The 14,554-nt window shown below is 40.2% G+C and overlaps 1 protein-coding gene across 5 annotated transcripts in view; it reads right to left on the bottom strand.

Moving 5' to 3' along the window:
- Window positions 1-14,554, bottom strand: part of atp2b1a (ATPase plasma membrane Ca2+ transporting 1a) — a 56,288-nt gene continuing 41,734 nt past the window's right edge. For 3 of the 5 annotated variants that reach the window (XM_047389361.1, XM_047389362.1, XM_047389363.1), the window contains 15 exons: window positions 14,086-14,241; window positions 12,925-13,139; window positions 12,474-12,716; window positions 12,145-12,386; window positions 11,439-11,676; window positions 10,612-10,791; window positions 10,436-10,523; window positions 10,219-10,325; window positions 9,906-10,097; window positions 9,536-9,749; window positions 9,232-9,443; window positions 9,029-9,136; window positions 7,303-7,491; window positions 6,610-6,699; window positions 1-2,379 (listed from right to left, as the gene is read on the bottom strand). In XM_047389361.1, the coding sequence (XP_047245317.1) occupies window positions 1,981-2,379; window positions 6,610-6,699; window positions 7,303-7,491; window positions 9,029-9,136; window positions 9,232-9,443; window positions 9,536-9,749; window positions 9,906-10,097; window positions 10,219-10,325; window positions 10,436-10,523; window positions 10,612-10,791; window positions 11,439-11,676; window positions 12,145-12,386; window positions 12,474-12,716; window positions 12,925-13,139; window positions 14,086-14,241 (2,873 nt within the window). In that variant the 3' untranslated portion in view covers window positions 1-1,980. Of the gene's footprint in view, window positions 2,380-6,518; window positions 6,700-7,302; window positions 7,492-9,028; window positions 9,137-9,231; window positions 9,444-9,535; window positions 9,750-9,905; window positions 10,098-10,218; window positions 10,326-10,435; window positions 10,524-10,611; window positions 10,792-11,438; window positions 11,677-12,144; window positions 12,387-12,473; window positions 12,717-12,924; window positions 13,140-14,085; window positions 14,242-14,554 lie in introns of all 5 variants that reach the window. The other 2 variants (XM_047389366.1, XM_047389365.1) reach the window with 2 other exon arrangements.

Raw genomic sequence — 14,554 nt, forward strand, 5'->3', positions numbered from 1 at the left:
TCCAGTGACAACTTTTATTGAAAACTATAAACACAGTACAGCATGTATAAAGTACCCTGTGCAGATAGATACCAGTGTATGCCTAGTATTTCTTCTTGAAAAATGCACATGTCCAATCCTTAGCGTTTCCAGTACTTTAGGTTTCAAAACAAATTTACAAACAAACCAAATGCAGAAACATTTAATATGAGTGAAATGAGTCTTATGGACAGGCTTAAGAAGAAAGCACGAACGAAATTTATTAAAACATTTTTAAAAAGCAGAAAACGTTTTTAAACTTTTAGAGCATGATCTTAAAAGTGGATGAACTGATATTTTTCTTTTTGCCCGACAAACATTTTGCTCCCTAAATACACGAAGATTTTTATGGATTTTTTTTTATGCCTGAGTAAATATATGTCAGTATTGCACATTGGCAGGCGCTAATGGTTTGCTTATAGACATTTTTTTTCAATGATTACCAGGATCTATAATTATCAAGCATCCAATGGGAGGAGATTTTATTCCTTCCCAACCCAAAATATTTGAAACGAAGGTGGTTTTTATTTGGTCCTGCTTTTAGCTGTAGAAACAAGAGCGTTTTCTCCGTGAGGAGTTTCCTGAAGGTGGTAAATGATTGGATCAGGATCAATTAAATCACTGTTGTAGCCAAGGCACATTCATAATTAGTCTGTATGACTACCTCACTGAAAACATGATTCAGTGGCCGAGTGCCAAGTTGAACTAAAGTGACTAAAAAAAAGTTTGTTTTAGCCTTAAAATAAACTTCATCTGGATGATTTAAACCGCAAAGCAAACTGCTTCACTAAAGGACGCAACTGTGACTACAAAGATGTTTTTAAACTACCGTTCCACAGATCTAAAGAGAACCTCGCTGCGCTGAAAACAGATGTAGGAGGTATAAGTTTGTGTGCCTCCCAACTCCCAGCTGGATTCTGAGTGAGATGCTTGTTAAGTACAGGCCCAGACGGTTTTCTAAAATCCCTTTTAAAATAATGAACCTTTCAACACGTGGAAATTCTCAAACACAACAAAATGAATGAAAAGGGAATCCAGAACATTTTGTGCACATGAAAACTATTAAAGTAATGGAAGAATATTTATAACGATGCTAGTGGAGAGAGGCCGTTGTCTTTCCAGCAGTGTCTCCTGTGAAAACACCTCGTGGACCTCTTTTTCTGTACAAGCCTTTATGTTCATCGGTTTGGCTAGAAGGTTCTATATAGACAAATATATAACAAAACTTGCAGGCAAAAATAGTTAAGTTTCAATAGAAACACCCTTTTTTCCTGAAAATACAGCAGTATCTGAAATAATCCTCTCAATAATGTTTATACTGTCCCAGTTTTCTGAATTACACATCAGGAAGCTCTTTTGCCTACAAACAGAAAAAAATAACTATCTACAAACTTTGTAAACAGACCTGTTTTTTTCCAAAAACATAAATAAGTCAATATTAACAGCCAATAAAGCAGAAGTAGGTTTTGAATGAGAAGGACCATAGAAATAAATATACAACATCCTCCAGATAAAAGAGAAGCCAAAAGTTCTTTCATTACAGGACGACCCTCGCGGCGAGAGGACGAGCTCACCTTCTCAATTCAAATAACAGCAATAATATTAGAGTAATAAAAACAGGTCACTTTCAATCTGAGTTTATAATCACCGCTTGCAACCCAGAAAAACAAAACTAACAAAAAAAAGTTACCAAGGAGGGTGGGATGGAGACCGAGTCCTTGTGTTGCAGCAGGGTATTAACAAGAACCAACAGAGAAAAGATAGAAATCAAAGAATCCACATCAAGCCGTACATTCCTCTGAATGTTTGCTGTTCTTTCAGTCCAGCCCAAGCCAAGCTCACTCAAGACTCCTTTCCGTTTAGACCTTCGTCTCTCCTCTACAAGTGTCCGGCTGTTTGTCTGAGTGGAGCTTCTTGGTGGTGGGAAAGGAAACAGGTGCAGCCGTGTGGAGCTGGGTCAGATCAAAGGGAGGTCTCCAGGCTGTGTAGTGGGCTCCCTGGGGTTGACGGCGTTCCTGATTTGGGGCCGTCTGGGACGAGGTGGTTGCTGCTTTCTACAGCGTTATTGTTCTGGTTGGGGGAGGGGGAAACCGGCGTGCTGGGGGCCACGGTGGTGGCAGGTGAGGCTGAAGGTGAGGGTGAAGGCGGAGTGGGTGTGGTGTTGCGCGGACTGGCAGAATTGCGCTTGGTGGGAGCGTCGTCCTCTGCGTCGGTGTCATCAATCAGGGGGATATGGGGCTCCGAGTCCTCTATCCGGAACTCGGGATGGGTCATGAAGTTGTGGATTGAGCTTCGCGACTCGGGCTTCTCCAGCCCCTCATAGAGGGAGATGGAGCTGCGGAATGCATTCACCACTCGGATCTGGAGGAAGGGACAGGAAAAGGCACATCTTTAGTGACGCTGCGCAAAACTCAAGTTAAAATCTCGGATCAACATCCCGGATTAAACAGACTCCGAACAAAGGTTTTAATCTCTCAGTAACAAGGTGAGTTTAAAGGGCTTCAAAAGGAGAAAAATCTGTGAATGAGGAGCTTCTCAGACACGTGCAGGTGAGATCTTAAGTCGTCATACAAAAGTTTGGTTGTTCTCACTCAAGTTAGTGAAAGAACCTTTGAATGTTAGATCATTTAAATTAACGAGATGAGATCCAGTAAAAGTTTCAATTCTATCTGTGTTACTAATGCTTCTTTAAGGCAACTGACAACTGGATTTATTTGTTAATACTTTATATGTCATACACATCCACCTTGGAATCAGCTGGTGGTCTGAAGTTTCTAATTTTCACCTTGTTGGGCCAATCAGAAAAGGGACCATATGGCACTGGTAATTTGAGCCAACATCCCTTTTCTCAATGAAAGTAGTTACTGAAAGAAAACGGGTCAAGGTTTCCCATTTTTAGCATCGGAGAAATGTGTCTGCTGGTTTTGTATTTTTCACGTGTTTGATTCTACCTGTTGTGAAACATGATACATTTGGGAATTTTGGGTAAATCTCAAAGTGAAGGTAAGGCTCTATATTCTCCAAGGAATACACACAGTACACCGCTGATATTGGTAACTGTGCGATTGTAAGATGCTAAAGGTGCCCTAAAATGTCAGTCTTTCAGTCATGTCGTCTTTCAAATCTTCCATATTAAACAGTGTGAAGCGGCCTCTAATTATAATGATTTTTCACAACTAAAAGGCTCATATATAGCTACAGATACCACATTTCAAGTTAGACACAGAGGAAACTATCTTGCATGGATGTTGAGGAAAAAGCATCTAGTAATAGGGTAACCTTGTATGCTTTAAGAGGGCGCTAATATTTAATGCTAGTTTTTTGGTTTTTTTTAAACGTTCACCATAGAGTGAAATAAACAATGAGCTGGGTCTCTTTAGATTAAAACTCAATAGTCTTGGACTTTTGTAATCGGCACCAGGGAGTCTGCTTCACCATTGAGGATGGGCCATCTACAGTGCTTTGTAAAGGTTTTCACACCCCTCGAAACTTTATCACATTCTGTCCCATTCCAACCACAAACTGCAGTGTGTTTTATTGGGATTTTATGAGACACACCGACACAAACTTGTGCATAACTGTGGAAGGAAAATAACAGATTGATTTCAAGGTGTTTGCTTACAAATAAAAATAATCCTCCCTCCAATCCTGCCACCACCATATGCCACCAGGTGATTGTGTTTTAGGTAACTTCTGCAGACACTTGATTGGACTGTATTTTATTTTAGGTATTGATGTAAAAGAGCACATATATATGGAAACACTTTTCATTTAAAATGTGTAAGAAAACAGCAGTACCATATATATATAGTTTCATTCCACTTCACAGTTATGTGCTACTTTGTGTTGGTCTATCGCACAAAATCCCATTAGAAAACATTCAAGCTTGTGGCTGTAACGTGAAAGGCTGAAAAGCTGAAGGGGAATGCATTACTGATAAGAATGTGCAGCGGAAAAAGGCCCTCAGTATCTGTTAATAAAAACTGCCGTAACAACTTCATATGTGTCTGAATAAAGAAAATATACTGAAATTCACAACTAAATGCACCAGCCGGTATTGTGTAGAATAAAAAAAAAAATAAAATAAATCAGGTTTGCTGTAATTTGTGATAAACTAAACGGAACGCTTTAAAATTAACTTTTTTCTGGCAAGAAAACGTTAATCTGATGCAGGAATTCATGCTCTTAAATAGGATGTTTAAATTTGTACTGTAGTAGTAGCATTATTTGCAGAAATCTCTTGCTAGGAGGTTGTGTTTCATTTAACCATTAATGGTGAGGAATGTTCATCACTGTCGGACATGCTTATTAAAGAGCAAAGAGTAGGACAGGAACAGAACTATAGGACAGAGAGAGACGAAGGGTAGAGAGAAAGACAGAAGAAAAAACAAGTGGTGGTCAGTTGTAGTTTATGTTCGTGGAGGAAAAACAAAGAAGCTGCAGCAGCCAAGCATGTCTACAAGCTCGTGTACAAGTCAAAAACAGCACAGGTAGGAGAAAACTCACAAACGAGACCAGAGACTTTGAACCCATGCAGAGCACGGTGCTACCTTTTGTTCGATGGTAGTAAACCTTTGAGTATAGCCCATGACACATTTCATAGTATCTAAGGAAGAATATGTGGGAAGACACTGGCATTCAAAGATCATTTTGGCCAAACTTTGCCATATTGGACACAATCTATCAATAAGCAAGTATTCGCTTGAAGGAAGACATGAGACAACATCTGTAAGGAAGAGTTTGATAATAAAATGCTCTTTATCTGAGAGACTTCACCCTAAAAGCAGGGAAAAGCAGAACCGTTAATGTAGAGTGTCATGGTTTTACATTCAAGTGTGCATTTATTCCCTGAGGCTGCTTTCATGGCATCTCCTAGATGTTTAAAATCTAGACACTTCAGGCTCTTCCTGGTTAGACCTGAAAGAGAAAAAGTCAGTGAGAGTAAAATCCTATCAAGGGCCTTTGGAAATGGCGCCATCAAACAACAACGATCCAGTTTTCAACATGAAGAACTTGGACACTTATGTCTCAAATCAAACACATTTCAATCATAAGCAAAGATAACGTGAGGAAACAAGTAGTGGCTTTGAAATCAACATTGAACCTATTAAAGTAAGAAGTTAAACCAACCTGGAATTTTGTGAAAAAGTAATTCTGCCCAGAAAACCGAGAGGGTTTTATGCTCTTCCCAACCGTTAAACGTGATTGTAGCAGTGTGATGGTCTGGGGCTACTTTGCTGCTTCAGGACCTGGACAGCTCGCTTTATCTGATGGAACGATGAATTCTGCTGTTCAGCAGAAAACCCCGGAGGAGGATGTTATGTCAGTTTGTGACATTTGCCTCAAAATAAAGGTTTTAATGTTGACTAAGCATGACCCGACTTGAACCCGATTTTGTAGGCTGTTGCATTTCCTTCAACATGCTCAAAAAACTGACGGTGTGATAAATTCAAGTAATTCTTCGAGCAATATTGGGCAAACATTCCTCCACTCAGATGTAAAAGACTCGTTGCAACTTGTTGCTGCCAAGGGAGGTTACAAACAGCAATTAGGTTTAGGGGGTAATTACTTTTCCAGATGGGGCCAGACTGGTTTCGGTAGCTTTTCTCTCCTAATAAAAGAATCATAATTTATAAACCGTGTTTCCTATTTACTCGGATTAACTTTGTGTATTATTACGATCTGTTTGACGATCTGAAACATTTAAGTTTGACAAGAAAAGCAAAAGCTGAAGAAATCTGTAAGGGGAGCAAACATTTTTTTTCACAGCACTGAATCCCAACACAGCTACAATCTTGGTCCCGGCAGCTTTAGTTTCGTCTGACTGCAGGGTGCAGGTGAAGATTCAACTGACCCAAATCTTTTCCACAGCATCACCACAGTTGGAAAGAAAGGCATTGTTATTTAACCACTGACTGCTGAGAAATCCACTGAAACTTGATCTGATTTCCACTAAAGTTTCCGCGTCATGGGTTTTCTCTGTTTAGCTCGTGATCATGGGCATATACTCAAAACATTTACCCAACCAGGGACTAGAGAGCTGCGACAAAGACCCATGGGTGCTACAAAGGTACAGAGCAGACTGAGGCAGCTGCAGACAAACCTGCTGAATCCTGGGTATAATCTTTAACAAATAAACACATCGCAGCCCCCCACCCCTCCCCGCAATATAACAGTGAAAGGTTTCCATTCCTCAGACCCAAGCAGAAGCAGAACGGAAAACAGGATGACACAGATAAAACACCTTGATGCTTGAAGCGACCTGGTTACAGGGGACATTTATATACAGCAGAGTTATCGAAGCAGTATGGAAAATGTAGTTTGGTTTGGTGTCTTTTGTTTGGAATAAACGCAGGGGAGGGAACATTAGGGGAAGCATGAGAGTGTAAAAGTTGAACGTTAGGTGAGAAAAAGAGAGGAAGAGAAAGATGTTAGAAGAAGAAAAAAATAAAAATAAAAAAAGGAGAAGTCTCATGCACTAAAGGAGAACACGCACTCACACCCCACAGTGGCAGAAGCGGAGTTGGCAGCAGTGGCAGTAGTGGTAGTAGTAGAAAAGGCTACATGTGTAGGGCTAGAAACATTGGTTACATCGTGCTGCTGTTGGCTGGAGTTGGAGGCCTGCCGCCTTAGAGCCCCCTGAAAGGAAGTTCCACTCTGGAACGCACTCACAACATCCATCTGCAAAGAATCAGACAGCGTGACAGGAGAAAGCCCAGAGGGAAATAAAACAACACAGCCAGAGGAGAAAGAGAGAAAAAATAAAATAAAGATAGGCAGCAGTAACCAGAGAATATATGTCACTTTGAAATTGGACTTTGACATAGTCAGAAAACAGGGGTGTAAAAAGGGGGAAGTGGTCAGGTTCGAAGACACTGATAGGAGCAAATTCTTCATCCAAAAATCTGACCTGAATTTCCCTCTTTTCTGAGCAGACCCTTCCCATCCTTCCAGCTATAGCCATTCCATTGTTTACTGCTCCACTGTGCTTTCCATCCAAACTAATCAGTACTTTCACACTAGTTGCGTTTACAACACATGGACTTAGTTTCAGTCAGAAATAGGCTTAACAAATTTGCTTAAGCTCAAAAGGCAGAAGAAAAATTAAAGAAATAAAATGTTTACTTTCAGGGTAAGAGCCATTCTTTAAAAATACAGAGAAAGAACACAGCAGAGACTTTAAGCTGGAAGAGCAATAGAGAGTTAAAAGGTTTATGGCTTCTGATTCCCACGGTGTTTTGTTTGGTGTTGTGTGACATGCGGCGAAATGTAGTGGACCATTACCTGAGTTTGGATCCGATTGAGGCCTCGGAACCAGAGGATCTGACCTCGACGAAGCTCTCGCTCAGCGTGGTCGATCTCATCCACGTCCTCCAGCTCCTCCAATTCTTCATCTGGGATTTCGTCCTTCTGGGTGCCGTGGCCTGCTGTTTTCAGGAATTTTAAGCGACTGGTGGGTATTGAGGAGATGACCTGGGAAAAAAAAAACAACAAAAAAACAAAACGCGCACATTCATGAAGAAAACCCGACGTGTGAACTGGTTTTATCCTTGGAGATAGCTCTGTAAGTACATGTGGCACATTCCTTAAAACCGGAACCCTAACCTAACAGATAATCAACCTCTAAAGACTCGGACAATGATAAATCATTCCAAGAAACAGTCAAACATCACATGTAAAGTAGAAGTGGAAAAACACTCTTTCCAATGAAAGCTTGTGCATAATGCAAGTGAAAGGCACAGGTCCGTGTAGAGGAATAAATAATTTAAATGAAACATATCTGTAGCTTGGAAAAAGCATCTTCAGCTGTTTGTGGACTCGCTGTTCAGACTGGGTGTTCTGCATATATTGCATTTTCAACATTATCAAAATAAGAAAAAAATTAATCTTGTAAGTTTGAAAAAGCATATGATGTGGCAGATTACAAAGTATTCACACCCCTCGAATTTATGTTATACAGCAACAAACAGAGGTAAATAAAAAATGAAATGGAAAAGACGCTTGTTTTTTAAATTTAAAATTGTTACAAGTAAAAAAAAATAAAAAATAAATACAAGTGTGTATTTGTTTTCAGCCTTCTTTACTCCGATCCCCTAAATTAAATCCAGTGCAACCAACTACCTTCAGAAACCACCTAGTTAGTAAACTGTTCACCTGTGTGTAATTTCATCTCAGGTAAAACACAGGCGATCATGCAGGTACATCTCCGTAAATTTAATCTGCGTTCCAATGGGCTCCTTTGTCAGATTAAAAGTACCTTTTGAAAATAAACTTTAAGCAGCTATGAGCTTGGTTTTATAAGTCTGGATTTTCCTTGGCGTATGCCATTTTCGGCTTTTAAGCCTACGTACACCTTTAGTATAGTTTCTATCCAAAGTTTCACAAATGAGACCCCTGGCCTTTATGGAAGAGTGAAAGGACCAAAGCCTTAGTTGGAAGAAAGCTATGAGACCTCCTGTTTGCAACAGAGAACGTATGGGACACAACAAACCTATGGATGAAGGCACTCTGATCAGACCAAAACTGAACTTTTACTTAAATCAGCCTAATGACGTACGGAGAAGGTGGGAAGAAAAATGGACAGAACCTCAGTCTCTACATGTAGAACTGGTAGAAACGTGACTGGAAAGCAATGCATCAGTAACAGCAATGAAAGTTGGTTCTACAACGTATCGACTCAGTGGGGCTGAATATAATACACCATCACAACAAATCCCAGTAAAATACTTTAGGTTTATGATTGTAAGGTGACAAAATGAGAAAGATGCTACCAAATTTCCTAAGATGGCCCTGTTTTGTTTTTGACAAAAGTTCTTCTGCCATAATGGTTGTGAACCAGTAAATAAACAAGATGCACCCCAATTTACCTTTGTCATGTAATGTGAAGATATTAAAATTAGACTGTGTAAATCTAAACATCTCAATCATCCAGCAAGTTCAACACAAGGGGGCAATGTAATAGCACATAATATCTTGCTGTAATAAAAATAAAGCACAGCTATTGTCCTACCTGTCCCCAGAGCAAGGAGCTAAAGCCTAAGAAAGTGCACCACAGCCACTGGTCAATGGTCAGAGCCACACAGCTGAATGGTTTCCCTCCAAACTGCACTATAACTATCTAGAAAAACAAAATAAGACAGAATTATTTTCATGTACAAGTAGCGTCGGCTTGTAGCACAAAACATAGCCACAGAAGTCTTCGGCCTAATTTACCTGAATGACGAAGGTGCCAAAGACTATACTGCAGAAGATGGGGTTGTTGAAAATGCCCTCAAAGACATTCCGTTCTCCATGTATTTTGCGGGCGTTGATTTCGTTGAAAAGCTGCATCATAACAAAGGTGTTGAAAACAACAGTGTAGTGTTCGGAGGGTGGGGCATGGAGGGGAGCATTTCTGCCACTGTCAATGTCAAACAACTTCTCTCCTGTAAGAAAAACATATATTTAAGGCTTTTAAAAAGGACATAATCATGCCCAAAAAAAGCTACACAACTTCAGAATGAAAAGAGCTTCTTACCAGCAAAAAGCAGCGTAAAGATGATGATCAGCTGGTATACGGCCTGACCGAGAATGTTCTTCATCATGGTGCGGGATATTAGAGGCTTATTGCGGCCGTAAGGCTTTCTCAGCAGCAAGGATTCTGTTGGGGGCTCGGTGGCCAAAGCTAATGATGCAAATGTGTCCATAATCAGGTTTACCCATAACATCTGAACTGCTTTCAGTGGAGAGTCCTAGTAGCAGAGAGGAAAGGACAAAACGGGGGAAATCTTAAAAGAAGTATAGAAAATAACGGGTGGGGGAAAATAATGATGTCATCGCTAGAACTGCACAGTAAGTAATAAGGGTATCTGAAACCACTTTTGGTTTCAGTAACAAAAGTGTTTTACCTGTGTGATGCAGGCTCCTGTAAATGCTACGATGACTGCCACAACATTCACGGTTAGCTGAAACTGGAGGAACTTGGAGATGCTGTCGTAGACGTTTCGTCCCCACATGACGGCTTTCACAATGCTGGAAAAGTTGTCATCAGTCAGAATGATGTCTGATGCTTCCTTAGCAACGTCTGTCCCAGCGATACCCTGAAAACAAAAAAAAAAGGGAAAGGATTCATGTTTTTAGAAGATTTATCATTCTAACTTGCTTATAAGGATAACATCAAGCCCTTTAAAATGAATGTTTAAAATATAAAAGAATACTCACCATGGCAAAACCAACATCAGCTTTCTTCAAGGCAGGACCATCATTTGTACCATCTCCTGTCACTGCGACTACCTGCCTCTGTTCTGCTATTGTGCTGTCAATAATGCCTAAAAAAGGAAAACAAAATGAACATTGTTTGAAAAAAGCTGTGAGCTGTGTCATAATAAAAATATAAAACATAATTTTAGATTCACTTATACATTTAAAACATTGATACCTTTAACTAAGGTGTGTTTATCTGTGGGAGATGACCGAGCCAGAACTCTTAGTTTGGGCCAGATTTTGTCAATGCGCTCTTGTTCAATCTAAGAAGATGGAAACAAAAAAGCTCTAATTCAATTTCAGCAGTTCATGGTGAAATTTCTGATGTTAGTATAATTTATTGTGGCGCACCTCTCCTCTTTCGTTGCGTATTCTGCGGTTGAACTCTTTTCCATCCAGGCAGAGGAAGTCATCTCCAGGCTGTAGGATTCCACATTTGGAAGCGATGGCACGAGCTGTGTTAATGTTATCCCCAGTCACCATTCGCACTGTGATTCCAGCATGTTGGCATTTCCGGATGGCATCCGGGACCTGAAGAAGACACACAAGGTAAAAATCGGAGACATTCAGCTGGGGTTTTAAAATAAGACATCAGGAAACATAGATGCTGAATCCAAAGGAATGTTGTCGTCTGTATGTCTCACAGCCAACATTAAGACATCCCTCTAACCATTCTGAAATGTTTCCAGCAAGCTAATTTAGAGTGCAGCACACTTGACAAAAATATACCGGAAGCCAAGCTAAGTATACGAAAGTACAGCACCTAAAGAGACATTACAAAGTTGTCTCTTCCACATTAGTGTTCTCACTGTGGGGAAACGGCCTTTGATTGTAACCATTTAAAAGAGCTGAGCCCACATCACTCAATTCCTTTTCTTAGAAATCCTGAGTGGCCAGCAGAGGAAACCCCACTGAGCTGCCGCTCCTTACCAAGTCTTTGTCAGATGGACGAATTCCAAGGGTATCCACTATCTTATCACCAAATTTCAGCAGCATCTAAAAGTTCAATTTAGCAATGACACTTCCTTTTAAGACTGAAACTTTAAAAAAAAAAAAATGTATAAAACAAACTAAATAGCTCAAGCTCAATCAGATTGGATGGAGAGCCTTTTCTTTTAAAAAGGCACTTGTAAGAAGAATTCACATTAGCAAACTTGTGTATTCAGTTTTACTGTTACCTCTGGTCTCACAGGATCCTCAATGCCCACCACGCAGATGCATGTCAATCCACTGAGAATATCATTTTCATTATCCCAGTCAGGTTCACCATCGGAAGCAGGAAAATCTCTGTATGCAAGGCAGATGGTCCTCAGCCCCTCTGAGGCCATGGGCTCGATGACTTTTTTCACCATGTCATCTCGGTCCCGCGGGCGGAAGACCTTTGGCTCGCCATTTGCAGTCAGGATTTTGTAGCACCTGTTAAAAAAAATAACATTTGCTAAATTAAACCATAAATGTGTGCAAAAATAAAGGCAAAAAGGCAGATAGGAAGAGGATTAAAATGTAAAAAAAAGTTTTTCGGATTAAATTAAAGTGTGAGGAAACAGAAAACACACATTTCAGTAATGTGCTTATGTAATTAGATATAACACTAAGCCGTCTGTGGGTTAAAAAGAAGCCTGCTTGATTAAGAAGCTTACTGAGCCGTTACCTTAAGTCTCAACGTAAGGGGCTTGGGTGGGATACACTTGAAATTCTTAGCTACTTAAGCTAATACACATCATTAGGTGCAAAGTCTGGCCAGCAGGAACACGTCTGAAAAGGAACCACTTAAACAACTTTCACAGCGATTGAAAAATTGATGAGAGAATTTAAAACTAAATAAAATGCAATAAGAAATCTAACACAACATGGCCGAGCCCAGAAGAGAAAAGCATGGTTTACTTTTTTAGGAGAATTTCTGAGGCTCCTTTGCTGAACATCCGAAAGCTACCATCCGCCATCTTCAACACTGTGCTCATAGATTTGCGGACCGAGTTGAAGGTGTAGACTTTGTAGAGCTTCTCTTCGGGGATTTCATTGCGGATCGCCCGATAGTCCCGTTTTAAATCTTTAGAGAAGCCAAGCAAGGCGCACTCTGTTTTGTTGCCTAGCTGACGAGGTAGACCCCCCTCTTTTTCTGGAGGCTGAAGAAAAATACAGCAAAGAGACACCAAATTGAGTTTCTAAATCCAGTTTCTCACTCACTATACTTCTTTTTTTAACATGCCTACCATGATATTAGTAGTGTAGGCACAATTAACAGCTATGCCCAGAATCAGCGTGTCTAAAGTGGAGGACGGGATGCTTTCCGGTTCGGGGACCTTCTTGTGGTGCTTTTCAGCCACATAGGCCTGGACTACGGTCATGCGGTTCATGGTGAGAGTTCCAGTTTTGTCAGAGCAAATGGCTGTAGCATTACCCATCGTCTCACAGGCATCCAAATGTCTCACAAGGTTGTTATCGTTCATCATTTTCTGTAAGAAGATTTTAAGAAAAAGGGAAATCTTATTGACCAGGTGGGAGCTAACATTTTAAACCCTTGTTGGAAAACAAAGGGGATCACAGCATGGCTTAAAGGCATCAGCCACGACTCAACAGTCTGGCCTGGTTGTTTTAATAAGCATATGTGTGAGCTGGTCATTACTGGCACTGCTCAACTGGCGCTCAACTGGCAGACTTTACCTTCACGGAGTACGCCAAGGAGATGGTTACGGCAAGCGGCAGGCCTTCGGGAACAGCCACCACCAGAACGGTCACACCAATGATGAAGAATTTCACAAAGAACTGAATGTAAATGGGGGTGCATTCCCTGATCCAAGGCAGGTTCTGGACCCAGAATGTGTCTGCTGCAAACAGCACCACCAGGATAATGACGGTGATAGCTGACATAAGCAGCCCTGGGGAGAAGGAGAGGAAAAAATCAAAGATAAATCACACAATCGTACTTAAAATTATTCATCCCCCACTGAAAATTAGGTTTATTGGAGACATTTACTATCTAGCAGCTGCTAGAATGAACTAATCAAAGAAAATATTACAACAGCGTTTTTTTTCCCAAATTAATCACTAAATGCCCAGTTTATTGACTACTGCAGTCCCCAGATTTTCCAACCCCTTCATAATAAGCATCTTTAGTACCTAGTAGTGTTTCTGAAGGATCAGAAGGCCTCCAGTTCACCAAAACTTCTGGGTTTGTGTGTTTAGAACAAGAGATTTTCAATACAGCTCAAGTCAGGTGACTCTTATGGCAACTATAATATATTCCAAGACCTCTTCAATGCATTTCGAATTGGCTTGTTGTCAGAATAAAAGTACCTTTTGAAGATAACCTTTAAGGAAGCATTAAACGTACTTTGACTAGGCCCACATTACTGTTCTAAAAATGTGGTTATTTGTCTGATTTAATATTCTAAGAAACTAAATGTTTTGTTTTCATTAGCTTCAAGTGGAAAATCATCATAATTAACAAGGAAAGGCTTGAAAACAGTGTGTAATTTATCTATATAATGTTTCAATAATATTCAAATTTATTGAACGTGACTGTATTAAAAGTGTTTTAGCAACAGCATACCCAATGCTACTAATGAAGTGCTTGATTGCTTGCACCAGCAGTGCCTGTGACCATCTGTCTGCAATTGTGAGGTTTGAATACTATTATTATTTAGGCTGTGCTTGTGTAACAGTGTATTCGACACACCTTAAAAAAATCTAATTATGTCAATAAATTTTGAAGAGGGGCTGCGATACCTTTATGTGCAACTGTAAGAGCACCGACACATACAATGAGCATTGTTTACAGCCCAGTCCATGTCTCAAACAAAAGGTTTTTTTCACCCGACTCACCTGCTTTTCCAATCTGCACTGCTAGTTTGGTTAGTTTGCCTTGGAGAACAGACTTTTCTTTCTTTGGCAGGTTGGCTTTTTTCTTTTCCTCTGCATCAGTTCCTTCATCGCTGTTGAGAGGCTGCATTTCCATAGCAGCACCATCCTGCGCTTTAGCTGCAGCCAAGGGCACAAAGCAAACACATCAAACTAGATCAGGAATGGATTGATCTGTGCCTTCATAAACACAGTAAGCAGCAGAACTTGTTTTGGACAGTGTAAAGACTTATGTTATCCAAATGCTTCCCTTATAATCTTATAAAGAAACTGATTAAATACAATACAAATATGTCAAGTTACTGACATTGTATATATGCTTGGTTGCTTGTCTTTTAATCATGAATCTCAGAACGTATCATATTTATATTTGGGCTGAACAGTGGTAAAGTAGGTAACACTGTTGCCTTGCAGCAAAAATGTCCTGGGTTCG

The sequence above is a fragment of the Girardinichthys multiradiatus genome, chromosome 17 (genome assembly GCF_021462225.1).
Source record: "Girardinichthys multiradiatus isolate DD_20200921_A chromosome 17, DD_fGirMul_XY1, whole genome shotgun sequence".
NCBI lineage: Eukaryota > Metazoa > Chordata > Actinopteri > Cyprinodontiformes > Goodeidae > Girardinichthys > Girardinichthys multiradiatus.